Here is a 22,551-nt window from a genome sequence, read left to right as displayed (position 1 = left end):
CTGGTTTTTAATTCCTTGATAACATTTTGCTACGGGTATGACATGTATTAATTCTTCTTGATAACACGGCTCACATTCAATGAAATGTGGCAAGAGATTTTCCAGTTTGAGCTAGTACAACACCTGTTGGCTGGCTTTATTCCACAATTCCACACACCGCACGGTGCGCGTAAACAGCAAGAACGGCGAACAGGGAACACCACAAACGTAATCTCCCATCTCCAAACCAGGACCGTATCTACACGGCACGTTTGGACCTATGCTCCTTGACGAACAGCTTCATCTCCTCCACGAGCTTGTCGGAGTCGGCGAGCTCCGGGAACGCGTGGAAGCCGTGGACGGCGTCCGGGTACTCGAGCACCCGCACTGGCTTCCCCTTCCGGCGCAGCGCCTCCACGTACCTCGCCTGCCAGTCCTTGAGCAGGTCGAACCCGCCGATCACGACCATTGCGGGCGGGAACGCCTCGGCGAGCTCGACGCCGTCGCCGCACACGCGCGCCGCCTCGTGGTCCCGTGTCGCGCCCTCCGGCAGGAACTCCCGCCAGTAGTGGTCCGTCCCCGCCACCGACAGCGCGGACACCCTGTCGAGCGCGACCTCGGCGTCCGTCCGCTCCTCCCCGCCGAAGAAGGGCTGGATCAGGACGGCGCCGGCGACGCGGAGGGGCGACGTCGCGGACACGGACGCCCAGCGCTGCGCCACGTGGTGCGCGATGTTGCCGCCCGCGCTGTCGCCGGCCAGGAAGCAGCTGGAGAGGTCGACGGGCACGGCGACCGCGTCGGCCGGCAGGGCGTTGGCGTCGAGGTAGCGGAGCGCGTCGACGCCGTCGTCGTACGCGGCGGGGAAGCGGTGCTCAGGGGCGAGGCGGTAGTTGACGGACACGACGACGGCGCGGAGCTCGCTGCAGAGGCGGCGGCATAGCGCGTCGTAGGGGCGGGACGCCGCGGAGAAGAGCACGAACCCGCCGCCGTGGAAGTAGACGACGACGGGGACCGGCGCGTCCGCGGCCGCATCAGCCAACGACGACGGGGAGAAGACGCGCGCCCAGAGGCCGCGGGACGCGTCGATGGTGACGTCGGCGGAGCGCACCCCGGAGGCGTCCGGGCGCGGGCTGGCGCCCGACTTGAGGTCGCCGAGGGAGACGAGGAGGCGCCGGATGCTGCCGTCCGGGCGGTGCGCGAGCGCGAGCGCGGCCAGCTGCACGCGCACCGTCCACGGAAGTGGCGGCGTCCGGCGCCCGGCGCGGTCGTCTTCAGAGCCGCCGGCCATTTCTTTTCCCGGCAGGCTGTTGACCTGGGAGTAAACTCTCGCCGGCTCTCGCCGGCAGGGGACGGAGACCACGAGGTGCAAAGTGCAAACTGAACCATTGCCCAATGCAAGTTGCCATGGTTTTATGTTATCGTTAGTGTGAGTGCAGTACAGAAACAAAACAGCAAAACATTGCCCGTACTGGATTGTTGCTCGTTCCAGGACGATTTGTCTACGTCATCAGGTAACAGTTGGGACTACGCTTGCCGTCACTATATGATACTTTATGTAACAAAATCTGATACTAGCTATGCCGATTCTGAAACTGCAGTACATATAGAAAGCCTGCATTGCATTGCATTGGTACCGTCCGCTACCATTTGCTTCCGAAGGTGTGGAAACCAATTCAGCTTACAGCACAGCGATCGCCTTCCCGAACTGTCAACGACTAGCCCCAAAGGATATTTATGAATGTGATTGGTTATATAGCATTGTTGTATATACTATGTACAGAAAAAGAAAAAGAAAAATTACTTGCAAAAGCGCATCAACAGGGAGATAATTGTTCAAAAAAAATAATACAGGGATATCCATATTTATCCGCATTAGCAGCTACAAAATCCAGGCATTAACTTACAAGCCACGACAGTATACGGAATAAATATTACTTGCAAAAGCGCATCAACAGCAGTAGAATGCATTGGTACCATCGGGTTCCCGAGGCAAAGAAACCATTTAATCTTACACAGCACCGTGGTCGCCTTCCCAATTGTCAGCTTCCTCCAGAGGATAACATGTAGGGTGGTAAGGGGGCTCCCTATATCCCTTCCGGAAGATGGATAAAAGATGTATTTATAAAGCCCATGTTACATGGCCCATCAGAAACTCACAGCGTAGCGCGATCCTCCACCCCACGGCAGCAGGGCGCTGGTGCCCCGCCCTGTTCGTTGAATCGTGCAAGCATCTACAAATGTCACCAGAAAGATGCTGGTGATGGCAGGCTTTTTTTTTCCTTCCTCAAGTTGCATCAACAATTAATATTTTTACTAAACTACAGTCAGCATTTTAAAATACAAGATTCAACATTCCTTCAAAGTTAATGCAACATTTCTTGTAAACTTGTTAAACATTTTATATAAAATGTTGAAACTGTATATACAAAATGTTGAGAATGTATTCTCAAATACTGCAATAGTATATTCTGAATGTTATTTTTTAAAAAAAATAAAAAATAATTAAAATATATGCATATGTGATCTTATTTTGTTGCATTAATTCTAAATAGTATCATGGTTCAAACGGAATCCAAAAAGCAATTACGGTTTGAGAGAAAAATAAAATTAAAATTTCTAATCTAAACGGAATCTCTGCCTCCGCCCATACCCAACATCAACCCACGTGCGCAGTGTTGCTGTCCGCTCCAATCCCATCCGCTTGATTCAGTCCGCACGAATCTCAAACACTGGAAGTTCAATAGCGTTTTCAACTTTTCATCTTCTGGAAGATGTATAGGATTCCTGGTGGTAAAGGGCCCTAGATTTTGAACTAAATAATTTAAGGGTTTTGTTGGGCTGTGAAGAGACCACTAGGGCCATGACCCATTACCACCCCTAGTAACATGAAATGGACGACCAGAAAACGGTGACTTCCATTTTACAGAAGTAAACATCAATCCAATCAACACTTTTACCAGATTCTGATGCGTCAAAACTAGCTGCCTTTTCCACAATTTCAGTTTCACCTTCTGATACATTGACCTTAACTGTCAACTTCCCAATACATTCAACAGAAACAATATTCCTTGAAAATTTGATCTTGCTATCACCATCAACAAGCAATCTCTCACCTCCAGAATCAAGCAAGAGGATTGTCTCACGACCAGTTCCAGTGGAGAGTTTGTTGCCAACGGGCATGGGGCATCTGTCAGTGAAACCAGTAATGAAGGCATTGAATTGACCACGATAACAATCTGGCCATGACCCATGAACGACACGCACAAATATTGTGGCCTCCACAGAGAAAGCAATGTGGCCAAGCGTAAACTCCAGTGTGCTAAGCTTGCTAGTGTAAGAACAGTTGAATAGGTGCGAAAATCTGGTGGCGAAGCGTCTTAATGGCGCAACTAGGAAGCTCACACTACTACAAAATAGCTCATTTATCCCGGTTTACAACCTCTTTTAGTCCCGGTTTTTCAACCGGGACAAACCATCCGGGACAAATAGGTCTCAACCTTTTGTCCCGGCACCTTCCGAACCGGGAACAATGTAAATTTTGGCAAACAAAAAAAAACTAGCTAGCTCCCGCCTTCCGGAGCTCGGAGCGGGAGCCAGATTGATGCACAAAAATTTAATGACAATTATAATCTCAAAATCAATCACAACTACGAGTCAATCACAACAACGAACAAATCATGCACAAATCAATTTCCTCACATATACATATTTGGGGAAAAAAAAGAGAACAAAGCTTAGCGCTGCGCCGCCGGCCGCCGTCTCCTGGCGGAGCTGCCCCCGCCGGCCTGGACGCACTGCTCCCGCCAGCACCCGCCGAGGCCGAGCCCGCCCGCGCCGCAGGCCCCGCCTGCGCCGGTGCCTGGTGGCGGCGCACCGGCCCGCGCCCGCGCGGCGACGCACTAGCCCGCGCCAGCGGCGGCTCGCCGGCCAGGTGGAGGAGGTCGCGGGTGTTATGAGGACGAGGGGGTGCGGTCTGGCGACGGAGTCCCACCGGCTGGTCGGCGGGGAGCACTGGACGTGCCTGCTGTCCCGGCTAAGGCCGCGGCCTGCCCGAGTTGGTGCTACACCGCACTGTCCAACCGGCCGGAAGCCCGGAAATGCTCGCTCCAGGAGCGACGCCGGAGACTGCGGCCCCATCAGGTGGCCGTGCGGCTAGTTGACGAGGTGCGGGGGCGTCCTGGACTCCTGGCTCCTGGCCAAGGTTCCCTGCAAAACGAGAAGAAAAACCAGAGCTTCAAAACTGCAAGAAGAGCGAAGCAAGAAGCCAAGAAACAAGGCGGGCTCGGATCACCTGGTCCCGGGATGCCGTCTCGGCCGCACTGGCGGCAGTGCCCGTGAAAGCTAAGGGAGGGAGGGAGAAGGAGGGAGGAAGGGGATGAGGGAGCGGGAGAGAGGAAGGGGATGGATCACGGAGAGGAATGAAGCAGGCGGAGAGATCTGGGAGAGGGAGAAGAAGAGACTGATGAGAGAGAGGAAGTGACGGTGGAGATTAATAAATGCTGGATGCAGTTTTTGTCCCGGGTGGAGACTTCACCCGGGATAAAAAGTCACTTTTAATCCCGGGTGGAGTTATCAACCGGGACAAAAGGTCCGTATAGCTTTTTGTCCCGGTTGGAGCCACCAACCGGGACAAAAGGCTCCCATTTTGTCCCGGTTGGTGTCTCCCACCGGGACAAAAGGCCCCCGTCCCCCCCGCTGGCCCGGCTAGCCTTTGGACCCGGGACAAAAGCCACCTATTGTCCCGGGCCCAAAGGCTGCCGGGACAAATGGCCAGGAACAAAGGCCTGTTTTGTAGTAGTGTCAGGTGCTCATCCTCGGACTCGGTAGTACCCTTTATTTGAAGGTCAACCTCGATGATAGTAGGATTCAATGCAAACATAACAGCACGGGTAGGACCTGCCAATACCAAATATGGATCCTGCATGCAACACCAAAATTTCAAATTGTAGGGAGAGAATATGTGAATATTGAGCAGCATAATCAAAGCAACTGTGCAAGAATCGCAAAATGAAGCATAAATGATGTAGCTTCATAAATAAAAGATGGGAGAAGCATAACATAACACATCAGTGACAGAGAATATGGTATTTTTTCTGCACAAACAATCAAGTCACTCAAGATGTCTTACAAAATCTTTCTGCCAATCCCTAGCAAATAAGGCTGAAACATTTTTTGGCATGAATTTATGAAAATGCCAGAAACTATAATGCGCGGTCGAGGTACAACAAAATGGAGTCAAGAGGTCTACCAATGTATTGTGGGGAGCATGTTAAGGGACCATAGTTCATAAGGGTGCAACAGGGTCAGGTTACATTGCACTCGTCCCTAGGCCCCACCTATAGCTGACAATGTGCGTCTGCTCCCTTGTCCTAAAATTGAGGCAAGGACTTCAGTCCATTGCCCTGAATAAAGTGATCAGTTGAACCTGGCTTGTGTTGTGCAACACAATGGTCATTTGACTTATTTTCATAGCATGCATGTCTCTGCGATCAAGCCCAAAGACATGACTGTTTTTTAGTATATGCACTCCTCTTGTTTACACATAGGTTGAGATGCTGATTCCAGTGCAAGTAAAATGCACAGTGATGCTACACGCATGTGTAGATGGCAATTCCTAGGAAGAAATAAAACATGATCACTGTAAACAGGATCTCTTTTACAAGCTACCAAATGTGATCTACGATCATATCGAATGGGCAGTGCAAACTACGGGTTAAAGAGATCATAAAAATTCTATGCACGCCTTCACAGTAATGAGATTTCAGAAGGGCAAACAGGTTAATGGGAAAGGTAAAAAATTATGAGAGTTGTGTTAGGTAGCACAGCTGGAGACAAAACAGTTGTGTTAGCTACACAAAACAATGAATGATGCGTACGAAATGCTACAAACCTTTTCGGTGAGGGTTTGGCAACCGTCTCTTTCGCGGTGGAAGATAATATTGCGATTGTGATCAACTGGGTCGCGAATGGCAACCATACCAAACACATCAAGTGGCAACTGTAAGGCCCCTCTTGTTGCAGCAAGTTTCACTGAGAAGATCTGTAGAGTATCCATGTAGGCAGGAAACTCCTCCACAGGTTTGTTTGTGAAACGCATGGAGGGGATCTTGGCTGCAAGCAGTTGTAAAATATTTTAAAAGGATTAAGATCGAGTACAAACAGAAAATGCAGCAGTGACGATCAAATTTTAAAACCATCCAATCTAACTAACATCAGATACTAGAAACCCATAAATCAATATGTGCTACAGAGCCAAAATAATCTAATCTAATTATATAGCAAAAAGCAAAATCCAACAATCAGGTCATACAGCACAAAACAAATAGGATGGTGAAGAACATAGCAGATCTTGTCACAAGTTGTCAAGAGATATATGGCTAAACTGGTATTATTCTATTATAGTACTAAGAAAGGGACAAAGTATTATTCTATTATCAAGAGAGATACAAACAAGATTTCTTAATGGAGAACAAAAGCAAACCAGGCCTGATGGTGAACTCACTGGTGTCCTCAAATGAACCGTAGTGGCCAGACCATAGTTCGTTCCAGGAACAGCGAAACTGGCGAACAGTCATCCAGTGTGACTGGTCATTTGGCCCAATCACCTCAAGTTCTGGTGTTTCATGCTCCTCCGAGTGCCCCTCTTTCTCGACTTCCGTCCTCCTGGGCGGCACCTCAGACTGTAGGGACTCTGGCTCCCCAGTCCACCACAACTCACCATCCAAATAAATGAAGGATGCCAGCTCCGTCTTCCTAGGCGCCTCGAAATTCAGGGCGTCTTCTTCCATCTTACTCGGCGCCTCGAAATTCAGTGATCGCCGCCGATCCTCCTGACCCTGCAATATATGAAACAAGGGATGTACACAATTAGACCACTTTTAGAGGCATCCGTCTCCTACATATTCTCATAATGCCGCCGCCTAAAACGCTCTAAATTCTTACTTTGCCCCCGCGTCTGAGCTTGGGTAGGAAACCCTAGATCTGGTCTTCGAGGCTGTGCTCTAATCCGTTTGCGTAGCGCAAATATAAATAGAAGAAACTAAACCCGGCCGGCCAAGGAAACGCTCCCGTGCTGCGCAAGTAAGTCCACTGTAAGACAAACTCCGGTCAGCCCACGAGCCAGCCAGCCAGCCAGCCCATGAAAGAAAAGGAAGTGGCGGGCCCGCTCGGGGAGGATCTTTCTTCTTCTCAGAAATGAGCGCATCCTCTCAAAAAAAAAAAAAAACGGAACGAGCGCAGGAGGACTGCGAACGGGTCGCCGCCGGCGGAAGAGGTCCGGGCCGGAAGCCCGGAACGACGCACAGGACAGGAGGCCCTATCTCGACTCGCGTGCTCCACGCTGACCAAACGAGCGCGGCAGACGGCGAAGGTGTCCTTCCGCGTATGGAGCCGACGAGTCAGACCTTGTGCAGTGGAGGAAGGACGCACCAGACGACCCTGCGCTTGCGGCGGCGGCGGCGGCGGCGGCAGATTGTGGAGAGGAAGGGAGAACGATGGCTTATTTGCAAAGTTACAGGGATATTTATGCAAAGTAATTAAGGTTGATTCGGTATTTTCACAAAACCCTTTAGGCTTGTTCGGTTGCACACGGTTTTATTCCGGATCCGGAATGATAAAAACAATAAGAGATATAACAAGATACCCGAATTTATTCCGGATCGGAAACTACTTGCAACAAAATAAACTCACAATAGATACAACAAGAGATCCGAAATCAATCCATGAGTCTAGAGATAGGGAATGAATCCGGGTCTTTTGTTGTATCTATTATGAACTTATTTTGTTGCAAACACAGAATAAATTCGGATCTTTTATTATATTTATTATTGTTTCTATCATTCCCGGCTCGGAATGAAACCGTGTGCAACTAAATAAGCCCTTAATTTGAATTGCGATTATTAACCGTGGTTTTTTAAATAAGGAGGCAATCCGTAAAAATAAAAGATCTGGCACGCTGGCCATCTAACGGCGCGCTGCCGCTGTGGATGGATCACCGTCACCGTGGCCTGGCAGAGTGCCAAACCTCTGGTGCATGGATTATAATATTGAGTTATAGTGTGTGACGCTGCAATTATTCCACGTGCATGCTCTAGGCCAGACGCCCAGATCGATCATCTATCTAAACTAAACGCTTGGTCCTGTGCTCGTCCACGAAGAGCTTCACGTCCTCCACCAACTTGCCGGAGTCGGCCAGCTCCGGGAACGCGTAGAAGCCATGGAAGGCGTCCGGGTACTCGACCACGCTCACCGCCCTCCCCTTCCGGCGCAGCGTCTCCACGTAGTCACGTACCTCGCGTGCCAGTCCTTGAGCAGGTCGAACCCGCCCACAGCCACCATCGCCAGCGGGAACGCCTCGGCCAGCTCGACGCCGTCGCCGCACACGCGCGCCGCCGGGTGGTCGCGGGTGGCGCCCTCGGCAAGGAACTCCCTCCAGTACCCATCTGCCCGCGCTACCGTCAGTATGCGGCAGGCCTTGTCCAAGGCGAGCTCGGCGCCCGTCCGCTCCTCCCCGCCGAAGAACGGCTGTATCCGGACGGCGCCGGCGAGGCGGAGGCGCGGGGGTGGCGAAGAAGACGACGACGTCGCCGACATGGACGCCGCCCAGCGCTGGGCCACGTGGTGAACCATGTTGCCGCCGGAGCTGTCGCCGGCGAGGAAGCAGCTGGAGAGGTCGACGGGGACCGGTGCCAAGCCGCCCGGCAGCGCAATGCTGTCGAGGTAGCGCAGCGCGGCGACGCCGTCGTCGTAGGCCGCCGGGTAGCGGTGCTCGGGGACGAGGCGGTAGTTCACGGACACGACGACGGCCCCGACCCCGCGGCAGAGGCGGCGGCAGAGGTTGTCGTAGGGGCGGGACGCCGCGGAGAAGAGCGCGAACCCGCCGCCGTGGAAGAAGACAACGACGGGGAGCGGGGCCTCGGCGGCGGACGCCGGGGGGGAGAAGACGCGCGCCCAGAGGCCGCGGGAGGCGTCGATGGTGACGTCGGCGGACCGGACCTCCGAGGCGTCCGGGCAGGGCTTGGCGGCCTTCTTCCGGTCGCCGAGCCGGAAGAGGGAGCGCCGGATGCTGCCGTCCAGGCGGTGCGCGAACGCGTACGCGGCGGCCTGGATGCTCACTGTCCACGGCAGGGACGGCATCCGGCGGGCGCTGTCGTCGGAGCCGGCCATTTCTCGCTTTGCTTTTGGGGCTGTGCATGTGCTCTACTCCTTGCTTGGGTGTATATCTACATATATGTATATACATGTATTGTGCTTGCGGTATGTACCTTGTAATTGTATTGTTGCTGTCTCCTTTATTACGAGAAGTACATGTAACAAAGTTAATACGGTCTGCAAGCTAACATGACATGATGGGAGGTTGCGCCCCTCTCTAAAGCAAGGGAAAACCTCTTAGGCTCTTAGGGCAAGTACAACGTACAGCCGACTCCATCGATACACACTTTTTTTGCTGAACCCCCAACCCCTCCCAACCCCACCCGCGGCGAGCAATTACTGAAAGAGAGAGAGCGCGGTTCTCATTCGTCGTCGGCTTTTTTTCCCCTCCAAGATGAAGCAATGAGGAGCGGCGCCGTTGTACGAAGCGCTGCAACTCGGTGACGGAGGCGAGGATCCACTGCGCGCTCTAGCGGATTTGTCCCTACACTCGCGTCGCGCCCCAGGCTTCCCTGTCGCCACCATTGCCGCCTCCTCCAGGACTTCCACGCCGACCTCCCTCTTCCGCGCCGCAGCAGTCCAAGCTGACCCGGGTGCTTTCCAGCCTAGCCACGCCGCCTCCAGCTAGCCGGAGAGCCGCCACCGCCGGCGAGCCACTGCGCCCTCAGCCAGATGGGGTCCGGCCTCACCAAGACCACCGGCAGGTAGTGCTCAGCCAGTCAGCTTCCCCATTCTCCTTCCCCAACTTTGCCCTCGCCGGATTTTGGCCGGCAACCATGGCAGCCACGTCAAAGACCCAATTGCTTCGATTGAATTCTATTCAGGACCCCCAATGCAAAGATTACAGGGATCCGATTCTAACCCGAACTCAGCTTTTGTTTTCAAACCAGTAAAACTGTAAAATGCATATAAAATCATAGAAAAATCCTGAAATTGCAAACTAAAATGTTTTGGAATTCATGGAATAAGATCTACAACTTTTCTTACATACACATACTCAGATTCTACTTATTTTTTGATCTAGGTTAAAAATTAAATTAAATGACATATAAATGTTCCACAAGTTCTAGCCATGCACCGAAGAAGATTTTTGGATGGCAGAGTCACCTCTAGGTCTAGAGCCTTACATAAAATTTTCGTGACCAGAACCCAACAATGACTATGGGTTTTGTTGAAATCTTGCTCTAGGCTAGATATAAATAGTTTATTTGTTCTTAATGTTTCACCGCAGATCTTAGAAAAATATATATTATATATATGCTTCTCTAAGAGACTCATGCGAATTATTTGTCTTCTCTCATATAAGTAACAAAATGACTACAAAGATCCAATTGTGTACTATATCACCATGATTTACGAGTCCAAGGATAAACTTGTATAAGCCAAAAAACAGCAACTGTCTAAACTGTTGTACTTGCCCTTAGCTGATGAATGATTAGTTGAAGATTAACATCAAAAGAACTAACAACAAATACATTTATTAGCACAGAGTCAAAACAACAGCGTAGCCCGCTTCCGTGTTACACGTTCCAAGCTCAAATGCACATTGTTGACTTGAATGAAAAGAGGCACGTTCCAGTCTCCTATGGTGGAACCTATCCAGCAGATTTGAGTCTCCGATTGATCGAGGACGTGTGCTCGTATTGTCCGATTATTCTTCTTTTAGTTTTATTAGGCCCTAGTGTTTTAAAAGTGTTCATAGGAACAAGGTGCGTGTGCATACGTCTCCAACTCCCAATGTGCATGTACGTATGTAAGCGTCTAGACTTGTATGGTGTGTCGGAAAGAGTCAGCGCCCGTTTTTGAGCTAGGTTACAGAGCAAGGGCTGCTTTTAACAACACCATCCATGTAATGGTGTAAAAGTAAAATGCATTGTCAATTCCTACCTCCGTATCTTTTTAGATGTCGTTTCAGACCAAATAAGTGTACTAAAATAAACTAAAATTTTATGTCCTAACGACATCTAAAAAGATATGGAGGGAGTCTTAAACTTAGCTCATAGTGTCATCTATATTCACAAACTTACGAATTGCATATTTAAATCCTCAAAATTGCTAATTGTATTACGCGAGATCTAAATCATCATTTTTTTTTATCCGAGTGAGGTGTTGTGGAGCGGACCGATTTTTTTGTTTTAAATCGGACCATGTACTTCAAATGGACCGTTCGGTTTGAAGTAATAGTCGTGCATTTGGTGCGTAGTTATGCCTGCTCGTCTCTGACCTGACCAGGTTTCCGTGCTTCGCAGGCCGGACTGACCGGCCCGGACTGGTTGACGATGAGCTGAGGGTCCATGCGAGACAGATATGTCCGAACCCGGTCAGCCAAATCAAGGAACATGATGGCAGAATTAAAGCTCCCCCCATGGGGCGGGGGATCAGACAGAGAACACAGAGGCACATCAGATTTACGGGTACTAGGAGTTCGGGGGCAGAAATACACAGCGCTGGAGCCTGCAATTAGCTACAATGCAACTGGTGGCTAGACTGAAACGAATGGATCGGTGCCAACGCCAGGCACTAACTACGCTGCTAAACTGAACCCAACTACTCAGACATCAGATCAGGTATCTAACTACTGCATGTGCAGGGATGTACATTCCGGGAAGCTGTCAGTCTTCAGAGTGGGCTGCTCGTTACCACGGAGTTTTGTCCCCTGGGCCAGCAAGGATGATCTGCGAATATTCAGAGGGCAAAATTGGTCAGGGCGTATCACAACCAGCGGTTTGCGGTACGATAAAGTGCGACAGCCACCCTTGAGATCGGTCACTTACATTGCAATCCATGGCGAATCTCCGAGCGAGCATGAGTGCCGAGTTGCGTTCCCTGGTTGTCTCAAAGCCCAACACAAAGCTGAGCTCCTTTCTGGGTTGCCAAAAGATTGCTTGCGGGGCGGCATCTCCTCCGCCTCTAACACCACACAGCTGAAAACAGATAGCAGGAATTAGGTCGGAATATAGCCTATGTTTCAGAATACCAGCAACCTACAAAGAGTTATCCAGAAGTGAGCTGCTTCAAGTGCTAGAGGTGGTTCCTACAGAATACCTGCATCGATGAGGAATAGAATTCCTTTGCAACGACCGCCTTTCCTCTAGCGAGTCTCATCCGAAGTCTCCCAATGCAAAGAACATGAAGAGAATCTGCAGGCTGAGCAACTCCATTCACTAGAAGAACAACGACCTGCCTTGAGGGACAAAAATGGTAAGGAAACATATGATGGCATCACATGTTTGCATTCTTTTCGACCAAGCTTTAATAGAGATTAAAACACGGTACATTTAAAAAGGAATGCCAAATCGTACGTTATAATTGGTTTCAGGATTCCTCATAAGAGCCTCTACATAATCGGCCAATCCTGCAGCTGCTTAATAAAAGTAACGTTAGCAGAGTAACAAATTCACAATTATGGAAGCAGCTAAATATGTTATATAGCACATCAGGAAATCATACCAGGGTCTACTGGACCAGCAGTCTTTGCAATTGAGGTGTGACCACCAAATTTGATTTCAGCTTCAATGTACCGCCCGACGTCATGTGGTTCCAGAGCATACACTGGCTTTGTGGCACCTAAAAGTGTAAGTAGCAACAAGTGTGAAAAATTTATAATATGTAGATTATGAAGTATTCTGTAGGATGAAAATAGTTCGACCTGAAATGATTTCTTTCTTGCTCCCTTCAGGTTGTATGCGAAACCACTGGATTGAAGCATTTGAAAAATCTACAGATGCATTGTCCCGAACAACTATGTGCAACACTGAACCTAAGGTTTCAGGGCCCTCTAACACATACAAAGGCACATTATTTTCCTCAAATCGCCAGTGCAGCTCCAACTGATATAGAAAGCATCAATAAAATCAGTTAATAGCACTAAAGTAAAATTTGAAAAGTAAAAGGACAATAGAACTCCACAGGTTTGCCAAATACACACAGAATTATATGAGCAGTTCGATTTAAGTGGATTTAAGATGTATACCTTTTTCAAAATGTGAACAGAATCTGAGGATTTTTCAGCAAGTTGATCGCGGAGAACTTGAATCTCATTTTCGATGTCCATTGCCTAGACACATATTCAGAGACTTGAAATATTTTGGGTACTTTATAAAATCCATATGTAATCAATGAAAGGCTTGAAATGTGCCAGATGTGGAAAATACAACTTGCAATTTGAACAGTAGCGTGGTGCAGACGTGCAGTGAGCATTTAGATTTACCTTGCTTGGGCAATGCAGCATTTTCACCCTTCTTGCTTCTTGAACTTCCTCCTTCAATTCATCCACATCCTTAGGAGATTGCGAACAGGAAATGGTTACCAATATGTACATTTCAGCTGGAAACAATTTTTAAACAGACAGCTGGAAACATTTTTTTTTTAATAAACAGCTGGTGAGTGAACAAACTGAATATTGAAAATTAAATAAATCCTTAACACCTACAAACAGCTACAAGTCAGGGGTTTAAGGCTCACAATTTCAGTTAAAAGATAAAAAAACAAAAAAAATAAGGTGTCAGAAGAAATGTGTGTAGGTAAATGACTATGGCAAACACACACACACAAAAAATAAGTGGTCAGTGATATAGGTCACCATCCAAGTTATGTCGATACTCGATAGCGAATTTACTTTGCCAAAACTGGATACATGTCTATGGATAGTTAAGCATAAAGGTCTACTAAGAAAAAGGTTGGTTTATCAGAGGATATATTAAACCTGGGCATATGAATATGTAAATAGAATGAAGTGATTCAATCCATGTGTTCAAAGTAAATATGCAATGGATATACAAGTAGTAATAAAGGCATCACAATATTTCCATTTTTAGATATTGCTAACCTGCTTCCCAGTTCTTTGAGATACATTCTCTTGTTCTTTAATTGCTAGTTGAACTCTCTGTACAGCATCTTTAGCATTTTCTATCTCCAACTGAGCATTAGCTCTTTCTTCATCAACAATTCTCTTGGCATCTTCAGAAGCCTATCAGCAAGAAAGAAAACAGAGAAGTGTTTGAAAAGAATTGTTAGACAGGAGTATTAGCCTTGTAGGGCCGGCCCATGTGGGGCCCATGTAGGCTGTGCGCCCGGCCTGATGCCGCGGCCAGGTTTTGTGGATCTGTTGATAGGATAGGCAAAGATCCCTTGATTGGTGCTGATTCTATAAACCATCCCTAGCGTTTCCTTGCCTATATATTGTACCCCTTGTACTCTCTATCAATCCATCCAGTTTTGCCTCTCCAATCTTGCTTTCATGGTATCACGAGTCCATCTCAGTTCGTGACCTAATCCGCTTCCGCCCTCCTGCGCGCCTCTGACCGCGCCCTGCGCGCCTCCGGCCGCGCATCCCCCTCCTCCCCGGCGCGCCTCCCTGGCAACGCCGCCGATCTCGCGCCGGCCCCTCGCCAGGCCGCGATGACCGGCTCCCCTCCATCCTCCCCTTCTGCGGTCGCCGCCGCCAAGGCTGCCACCGCGGCCGCCGCCTTCCCGCCGCCCGACCCGACCGCTGCAGCAGCCGACGCCGATGTCGCCGCCACCTCCCAGGGCGGCTACTCTGCTCCGCCAGCCATGAGCCGCCGCGGCGGCAAGGGCTCTGGCGGCCAGGGATCCTTTGGGCAAGCTTCCGGGGGCCAGGGCTCCCAGTCGGGCACCTCCAGCACCGCCCAGAACCGCACCACGCCGTCCTGGACGTCCTTCTACAACCCGTGGACCGGCACCATCCAGATGTGGCCTGGTCCGCGGCCTCCACTGGCGCCCCTGCCTGCGCGCCCTCCCTAGCAGGCTCTCCTGGCGCAGCAGCACCCCCAGCAGCCGGCGACGCCCAGTCGCCCCGCGCGCCCTTGGAGCATGCTGGCCAGTGGTCTCCACTACCCCCGGCTTCTTCCCCTCGTCGGTTGGTCCCTCGTCCTGGGTTCAGCAATCTCTGGCATCGACATTCAGCACCATGGCGCTGAATCAGCCCCAGCAGACCAACGAGTGGTACTTCGACTCAGGTGCTACCTCTCACATGTCTCCTTCTTCCGGTTCTCTTTCACAAATTTTTCCCATGTGGTATCCTACCCCTTGTTCAATTGTTGTCGGTAACGGCTCCTTGCTTCCTGTCACATCCACCGGTAATAATGATCTTACTCCCCAGCTTCACCTTAATAATGTTTTGGTTTCACCTCAACTTATTAAGAACTTTATTTCCGTTCGACAGTTTACCATCGATAACAATTGCTCAGTGGAATTTGATCCGTCTGGTTGTTCTGTGAAGGATCTTCTGTCCCGGAGACTGATCGCCAGGTGCAATAGCTCCGGGCCGCTGTACCCCCTCCGCCTGCCGGTCGCCCACTCCCTCGCCGCCGCCACTGAGTCTACCCTTTGGCATCGCCGCCTTGGCCACCCTGGACAAGAGGCACTCTCCCAGCTTGCTTCGTCGGGTCTCCCTGCCTGCCGTCACGACACTAGCTCTTCGCTATGCCATGCTTGTCAGCTAGGGCGTCATTTGCGTCTTCCTTTTCCTGTGTCAACATCAAGAGCTACACATAATTTTGATCTTATACATTGTGATTTGTGGACGTCCCCTATTCTCAGTGTTTCGGGCTTTAAATATTATTTGGTCATTCTTGCTGATTGTTCACATTACTTATGGACGTTTCCTCTGAAACTTAAATCTGACGCTTTCCCGACGATTGCTCACTTTTTTGCCTACGTGTCTACCCAGTTTGGCCGCACCGTGAAGGCAGTCCAGTGCGACAATGGAAAAGAGTTTGACAACTCTAGCTCCCGCACGTTCTTCCTCACTCATGGTGTCCACCTCCGCATGTCATGCCCCTACACCTCTCAGAACGGTAAGGCTGAGCGCATCATTCGTTCCACTAATAACATTGTGCGCTCCCTTCTGTTCCAGGAATCCCTACCCCCTCGCTTCTGGATTGAAGCACTTCAGACAGCTACCCACCTCCTTAACATCTTACCCACCAAAACGCTCGCGTCTGGCACGCCTCATGCCGCCCTCCTTGGCACTGCGCCTACCTATGACCATCTCCGCGTTTTCGGGTGTAAGTGTTATCTTAACCTGTCTGCTACTGCTCCCCACAAGCTGTCCCCCCGGTCGGCCCTCTGCGTCTTCTTGGGTTACTCTGCTCATCATAAAGGATACCGCTGTCTTGACCTTTCCACCAACCGAGTCATCATCTCCCGACACGTCGTTTTCGATGAGTCCTCGTTCCCTTATGCCGAGCAGGGCCCCTCTCCCTCACCGGCTGACCTTGATTTTTTGGATACTACTGACTGTGTGCCAGCACCTATCAGTCCTGTGCATAAGTTTCTCCCTGGAGGTTCTGGTGTTGCTCACCCCGCACAGCCACATGCGGCTGCGCCCGGCGCTCCTCCGGCTGGTTCAGCAGCGCTAGATGCGCTCCCAGCCGGTCCTCCCTCGCCCGGCGCGCCCGTGGTCGATTCGGCGGCTGCACCATCATCCGCACAGCCACGTGTGGCTCCTGCTCCTTCCGCGCAGCCACGCGCGGCTCCTGGACCTCCTCCGGGTTTTCCAGCCATGCCTGGAATGGCCCCGGAGGCCTCACCGACGCCCGGCGCAGCACCGGCCCCCTCCTCGACGACACCGCTGCACCAGGCGGTCACGGCGCCCTCTGCGCGCCCTGACCACCTCTTCCAGCAGGTGTACACCCGCCGGGAGCGCCCAGCCCCGGCACCCACCGCGGCGCCATCCCCTGGCGTGTCTCCCCCGACATCCTCCAGTACGACTACGTCCCTGCCGGCGGGTGCTGTTGCTGTGCCACCAGTGAGCAACCAGCACACCATGACCACGCGCGCGAAGAGCGGTTTCAGAGTACCATCTCTTTTCACCGCCGCCGAGCTGTCTCCAGTGCCCAAGACCTTCCGTAGCGTGCTTGCCGACCCAAACTGGTGCGCTGCTATGGAAGAGGAACATGCTGCCCTTTTGAAGAACCACACTTGGGATCTCGTGCCGCGCCCCCCGCGCGCTAATGTGGTCACCGGCAAGTGGGTCTTCAAGCACAAGTTCAACGCCGACGGGTCACTTGAGCGGTATAAGGTCCGCTGGGTTCTTCGTGGGTTCACTCAGCGGCCGGGCGTGGATTATTCAGAAACGTTCAGTCCGGTCGTGAAGCCTGCTACTGTTCGGACTGTGCTCTCCCTGGCTCTCTCCAATCGCTGGCCCATCCACCAGCTCGATGTGAAGAATGCTTTTTTGCACGGCACTTTGACCGAGACAGTCTACTCTATGCAGCCTGCTGGTTTCGAGGACTCCGCTCATCCGGATTTTGTTTGTCAGCTCAACAAGTCCCTCTATGGATTGAAGCAAGCCCCCCGTGCCTGGTACAGCCGGTTTGCCACTTATCTTTTGTCTGTGGGGTTCACTGAAGCCAAGTCAGACACGTCGCTGTTCGTCTACAAGCGTGGTTCTGATGTTGCCTACTTGCTGCTCTATGTCGATGATATCATCCTCACCGCCTCCTCCACTGAGCTCCTTGGTCGGATCATCTCTGCTCTCCAGCACGAGTTCTCCATGAAGGATCTTGGTGACCTGCACTACTTCCTCGGTATGCAGGTTCAGCGCCGTGATGATGGCCTATTTCTTTCTCAGTAGCAGTACATGGTTGACATCCTAGCTCGTGCTCATATGGCGGATTGCAAGCCTTGTTTGACTCCAGTGGATACGAACCCCAAGGTCTCTGCTACAGATGGCGCCCCAGTTGCTGATGCCTCTGAGTTTCGGAGTCTTGCTGGTGCTCTCCAGTACTTGACCTTCACTCGGCCTGACATCGCCTACGCCGTCCAGCAGGTTTGCCTTCATATGCATGATCCTCGGGAACCTCATCTAACTGCTCTGAAGCGCATTCTCCGCTACGTCAAGGGCACTCTTCACTTGGGCCTTCTGCTGCGACCGTCTTCTGCTACTGATCTTGTGGTCTACACTGATGCTGATTGGGCTGGCTGTCCTGATACGCGCAAGTCCACCTCGGGCTATGCTGTGTTTCTCGGTGACTGTCTCATCTCCTGGTCCTCCAAGCGTCAGACCACCGTGTCCAGATCCAATGCTGAGGCCGAGTATCGCGCTGTGGCAAATGGTGTTGCCGAAGCGTCATGGTTGCGCCAGCTTCTACAAGAGCTCCATGCTCCTCTGCGCCGTGCAACGTTGGTCTATTGTGACAACATCAGCGCAGTCTACATGTCGTCAAACCCAGTGCAACATCAGCGTACCAAACACATTGAGATTGACCTTCACTTTGTCAGGGAACGAGTTGCTGTTGGAGATGTTCGTGTTTTGCACGTGCCGACTTCCTCTCAGTACGCCGACATCTTCACCAAGGGACTTCCTTCTTCGGTCTTTGCGGAGTTTCGGTCCAGTCTGAACGTGTGCAGTGGCTGACGCTCAGACTGCAGGGGCGTGTTAGACAAGAGTATTAGCCTTGTAGGGCCGGCCCATGTGGGGCCCATGTAGGCTGTGCGCCCGGCCTGATGCCGCGGCCAGGTTTTGTGGATCTGTTGATAGGATAGGCAAAGATCCCTTGATTGGTGCTGATTCTATAAACCATCCCTAGGGTTTCCTTGCCTATATATTGTACCCCTTGTACTCTCTATCAATCCATCCAGTTTTGCCTCTCCAATCTTGCTTTCAAGAATGAACAAGATTTGGCGCCTGATGGTGACAGAGAAAGCTCGAGTGTGCTTCCATATAAGCAGAAGATTGAAGATATCAGAAAAATAAAAAAATGGAGAATGCTTTTTAGTTATAAATTACAAACATCTAGCACTGAAAAGACCATAGTTACTAAAACAATTTCTTGCAGATATTTGTAATCCTAAAAATCTCAGTTTATTGGTATCCTAATGATAACATATTCACATCTCCTGATAACAAAAATCCGAAGGATGCAGGTGATAAGCTATTGCCTGCCAAACTAGCAATTTTGAACTCACCAGTTTCAACGAGGATGCTATTTTTGTGATCTCTGCTTTTTGCTGAAGCAATTCATCTTCTCTTTTGGACAGCTGAACTGCTAAAATATCCACCTAGAGAAAGTACAGAAGAATTAAGGTGTCAACAAGATGATACCACTTTAGAATAAAACTTGAAATTTTTTTAAGAAGATGAAGAAGAAAGAGAAGGGGAAGTTAAACAAGCCATCAAATTCAAAAGTAAATAACCATTGAGGAGCAAAAAAAAAATTCTCTGGCAAGAATCTACTATGACTTAAAAGCAGAAACCAACCATAGATAGAGACTCCTCAATTTCATCCCTATTTTTGCCCGCTACTCGACTTCTCAGCGACTCCAATACACTTTTTAGATTCTTCAAAAGGATGTCTCGCTCCAATAAAGCTGCATGTCTCCATTTGACCTGAAAGATAAAAGCAGTTAAAGAGGGGGATAAGCATGCTTTATAATTTACAGTTACTGCCAGTCTGCCACTGCACCAATCGAGAACTGAATAATAGTAGAATAAGTGCTTATTTATACAACATGGAAGCTCAGGATATGTAAACAACTTCGAATATAGACAGTTCCACTAATTGAACAAATTGTTAAATAATTATCAGCTGGAGTCCAAACCTCATTAGACAACAAGGTGGCTGTGTTAAAACCCTTCTCAAATTTCATGGTTAGCTCACGGACTGAAAGTCGCTGATGCTTATCAAGCAGATCTGCTGTCTCCTTGGCAACAGCCTCCTTAAGAGATGGAATTTCTGGGCCATCCGCCAATTTGATAATAATCCCGTTTGAACCATTCTTGAAGGTAGGGAATTTATTTCTGATGATGTTTGCTGGACGCAGTGGCCCTAACCCATGGAGCTCGCTCTGGTTCTTCCGTCCAAAATCAATAGTTGAAGCTCGAGTCATCTATGAGAGATCCTCAACCCTGATTGAAGAAAAAATGAGCATTGGTGCACCGAAGTAGTAATTGGCCACAATAAAAGAATTGTTTATATGGAATGGCTAAAAATTGACACCAGAATAGAAGTTACAATGGGGAACATGAGAAAAACAAATGGCGGAGAATGCTGGAGGAACAATTACAGAGTGCGATGAATGCTTGTGCTAGCAAGTGAGTACCAACCCTTATGTCATGCCAGTGTCCAGAATCACATGAACCTATAGTATTACCCAGTGCCCACTGAACAGGGATACAAATCTGCACTAGAAGCAACTAAATTAAGGAGAAATAGTAAGTAGTGTTGGCATCAAGTGCCTTGAATTCCACTTAAAAGGACAGTTTGATAGCACCAAGTGCAAACCTGCCCACGAAATAAGGACAGTTGAGTGGTGGGTAACTTGGGGTTTGTTAACCAAAGATGAGAACTGCTAAGATGACTGAAAGCGAAATTTTAACGTACAAAAGCGACTGTGGTAACACCCCTGAAAGCAACCGAGATGAGTAGGCAATTGCGAACGGACACCTGTAACTGTAAGTCTTCAAATATTTACAAAGTAAACACACACAAAATGACGAAGCGAAAGCTACTGTCGAAAGTCGAAACACATTAGCTTATGTTTCATCAGAAATAAAACTAGCGAGGTTGGCTCCAAAAAAATATATAAAACTACCACGAGAATTCTAGCAAACTTAAAATCCACTCATAAAGGACTTCCGCCACCTAATGGATTCATAACTTCATACGAATTACTACACAGTACCAGTGAGGCAACCCAACACTGAGCGAGTACACCCGTATCACTCCACCGTTCGAAATTATTCCCTCCTCTATTCTCTCTATGCCGCGTTGCTAGCTAAGCAGTCAACGGCTCCATGGAAATGAGAGCGCAATGCGACGCCGTAGCCATTGCTAGCAGGGCGCAGCGCAATGGGGGCAAGCAAATCACAGCAGAAGAACGGATTGGGCGAAAAAAAATATCCGGATTTGACTGCTCCCATCGACGAAATGGAAGAGCGACGACCAGAGCAAAATTAGGAGACCGGGCGGAAATGGGAACCCACCGATGCGAGCAAGGGCTTCCTTACCAGCGCAAGGAGGAACCGGACGAGGTCCGCGTGGATCCGCGCCTCCGGCGCCGGCGGAGCGCAGGAGCTGAAGCCTGGCGGGCCGTGGAGAAGTTGGAACGGGAAGGCGGGAGGAGTGCCGGGCGGCCGGAGGAGAAGGAGCAGGCTGGAGCAGAAGATCCGGGCGCAGGTCTGGCCGTCTGGGCAGCGGGTCGGTCAGGTCAGTGCGATCCGGGCCGGAACGGGACAGCGTGCGGCGCTCTCCGTCAGATCGAGATCCGACGGAGGACAGTGGCTGGGAGGAGCGTCGGGGAGGGGTCAAGAGTCAAGAGGAGGTTTCGGGGCGGTGCTCCTGCCCGGTGATGGCGGGCGGCAACGTGGCGTGGGCCCGGAGATGGATATGTTGCCACGCTCCTCGGCTCTTGTTTGAAAACTCCTTTTTTTTTTATGGCTCGAAAGCCGTTGGGACTTTTTCACCCCCATAAGTGTTATTTATTTAAGCGCACCTTAGCTGATTTTCAGTTTCAAAGCTACTCCTACCTTTTGAATTTGGACGGCGAGATCTTCTGTTTCTTCTTTATTTTTTTTTCTGAAAAAGAACCACCAAAAGTTGCCATTCTTATATTAATATAGTAGAGTGAGAATAAAAAAACAATAAGGCCTAAGCCATTCTATTTCTTCCTCTTCGTTTCAATTTTCTTCTGTCCGTGACGTTTTCCCCTCATATTAGTGTTTATAATACCTCCATTTCAAATCGTAGTTCGTTTGACTTTTTTGACTCTAAGTTTGACCACTCGTTTTATTCAAAAAAATTGTGCAGACATTGTCAAATTTAAATCATTCTTGAAGATTTTGTATTAATAAAGCAATCCATAATAAAAGAAGTGATATTTTGTACAAATTTTTGAATAAAATAATCTAGAGTCAAAAAAGTCAAACGACCTATAATTTAAAATAGAGAGAGTATAATTATGTTTCCCGTTAAAATTCTTCTAGGAGCTGAAGATATAGCCAACGGCGCGCATGATCTGCACCGCTTGTTGCTTTCCCCCGTTTCAAAAGGAAAATGACGCTGACTCCACTCCATCTCCTCGCTTGTTGAAGTAGCATCCATGTGCTCTTGTTTGACTTCGAGGGCCATCATTTCTTTTCTTGTCTTCTAGATTATTATTATTTTCCTTTTTCTTTCATCGGATTCTTAGCTAGGATGGGTTTCCCCGGAATAGCATGACGCAGCTCTAGGTTGGTCTTGTGTTCAAATTAAACAAACGCTCGCAAATAAGCTGTAGCTGTGCGCGACGTGTTGTTTATGTCCGCAAAACTATCTCCACGCCACACATTAATTAACCCTTTCTTGCCAAATCCTCCCCATATCACGGGCTGCATAAACATGGTTACAAGGAGGAAGATAAGCTAGTTTAAAGCGCACGGTGCCTAAGATCACTCTATCTATCAGCGTAACCGTTGTT

At 49.7% G+C, this 22,551-nt stretch overlaps 3 protein-coding genes and 1 pseudogene across 5 annotated transcripts; all 4 read right to left on the bottom strand.

Annotated features, from left to right (window-relative positions):
• Window positions 1-112: 112 nt before the first annotated feature.
• On the bottom strand, window positions 113-1,555 carry LOC120694670 (probable carboxylesterase 18). Its single transcript, XM_039977864.1, has one exon. The coding sequence runs from the start codon at window positions 1,265-1,267 to the stop codon at window positions 239-241; it is 1,029 nt and encodes a 342-aa protein (XP_039833798.1). The 5' UTR covers window positions 1,268-1,555; the 3' UTR covers window positions 113-238.
• A 1,251-nt stretch (window positions 1,556-2,806) lies between these two features.
• Window positions 2,807-6,986, bottom strand: LOC120695599. Its single transcript, XM_039978805.1, has 6 exons — window positions 6,922-6,986; window positions 6,482-6,815; window positions 5,870-6,090; window positions 4,661-4,897; window positions 4,133-4,185; window positions 2,807-3,385 (listed from the first exon to the last, which is right to left on the bottom strand). The coding sequence occupies exons 2-6, from the start codon at window positions 6,765-6,767 to the stop codon at window positions 2,857-2,859; spliced, it is 1,326 nt and encodes a 441-aa protein (XP_039834739.1). The 5' UTR covers window positions 6,768-6,815; window positions 6,922-6,986; the 3' UTR covers window positions 2,807-2,856.
• Window positions 6,987-7,907: 921 nt separating this feature from the next.
• LOC120696248 lies at window positions 7,908-9,163 on the bottom strand (annotated as a pseudogene).
• Window positions 9,164-11,509: 2,346 nt separating this feature from the next.
• Window positions 11,510-21,289, bottom strand: LOC120694669 (stomatal closure-related actin-binding protein 1-like). 3 transcript variants are annotated; one of them, XM_039977862.1, is made up of 14 exons: window positions 21,104-21,288; window positions 20,201-20,275; window positions 19,696-20,002; window positions 19,355-19,483; window positions 19,063-19,155; window positions 13,958-14,098; window positions 13,340-13,408; window positions 13,103-13,186; window positions 12,779-12,959; window positions 12,580-12,696; window positions 12,432-12,490; window positions 12,175-12,309; window positions 11,904-12,053; window positions 11,510-11,804 (listed from the first exon to the last, which is right to left on the bottom strand). In XM_039977862.1, exons 3-14 carry the CDS (start codon window positions 19,981-19,983, stop codon window positions 11,766-11,768), a joined length of 1,485 nt encoding a protein of 494 aa, XP_039833796.1. In that variant the 5' UTR covers window positions 19,984-20,002; window positions 20,201-20,275; window positions 21,104-21,288; the 3' UTR covers window positions 11,510-11,765. The 3 variants fall into 3 exon arrangements, 2 of the variants coding, with proteins under 2 accessions (XP_039833796.1, XP_039833795.1); XR_005683592.1 differs by lacking the exon at window positions 20,201-20,275 and having other exon boundaries at window positions 12,175-12,313; window positions 21,104-21,289; XM_039977861.1 differs by lacking the exon at window positions 20,201-20,275.
• Window positions 21,290-22,551: the final 1,262 nt, after the last annotated feature.

Source organism: Panicum virgatum, chromosome 2K (genome assembly GCF_016808335.1).
Source record: "Panicum virgatum strain AP13 chromosome 2K, P.virgatum_v5, whole genome shotgun sequence".
Lineage (NCBI taxonomy): Eukaryota > Viridiplantae > Streptophyta > Magnoliopsida > Poales > Poaceae > Panicum > Panicum virgatum.
The sequence above is the reverse complement of the archived record's forward strand: the minus strand, read 5'-3'. Positions and strand labels throughout refer to the sequence as shown.

Excerpts from the sequence above, each read along its gene's own strand:
- LOC120695599 (XM_039978805.1), bottom strand. The coding sequence starts at position 6,767 with ATGGAAGAAGACGCCCTGAATTTCGAGGCGCCTAGGAAGACGGAGCTG. Across the intron at positions 4,898-5,869 it reads GCCAAACCCTCACCGAAAAG|GATCCATATTTGGTATTGGC; the intron begins GTTTGTAGCATT and ends TGTTGCATGCAG. Across the intron at positions 3,386-4,132 it reads CCCCCGCACCTCGTCAACTA|TAGTGTGAGCTTCCTAGTTG; the intron begins GCCGCACGGCCA and ends GCTATTTTGTAG.
- LOC120694669 (XM_039977862.1), bottom strand. The coding sequence starts at position 19,983 with ATGACTCGAGCTTCAACTATTGATTTTGGACGGAAGAACCAGAGCGAG. Across the intron at positions 14,099-19,062 it reads TAGCATCCTCGTTGAAACTG|GCTTCTGAAGATGCCAAGAG; the intron begins GTGAGTTCAAAA and ends TCTTGCTGATAG. Across the intron at positions 12,697-12,778 it reads CAAGAAAGAAATCATTTCAG|GTGCCACAAAGCCAGTGTAT; the intron begins GTCGAACTATTT and ends TTACACTTTTAG.
- LOC120694670 (XM_039977864.1), bottom strand. The coding sequence starts at position 1,267 with ATGGCCGGCGGCTCTGAAGACGACCGCGCCGGGCGCCGGACGCCGCCA.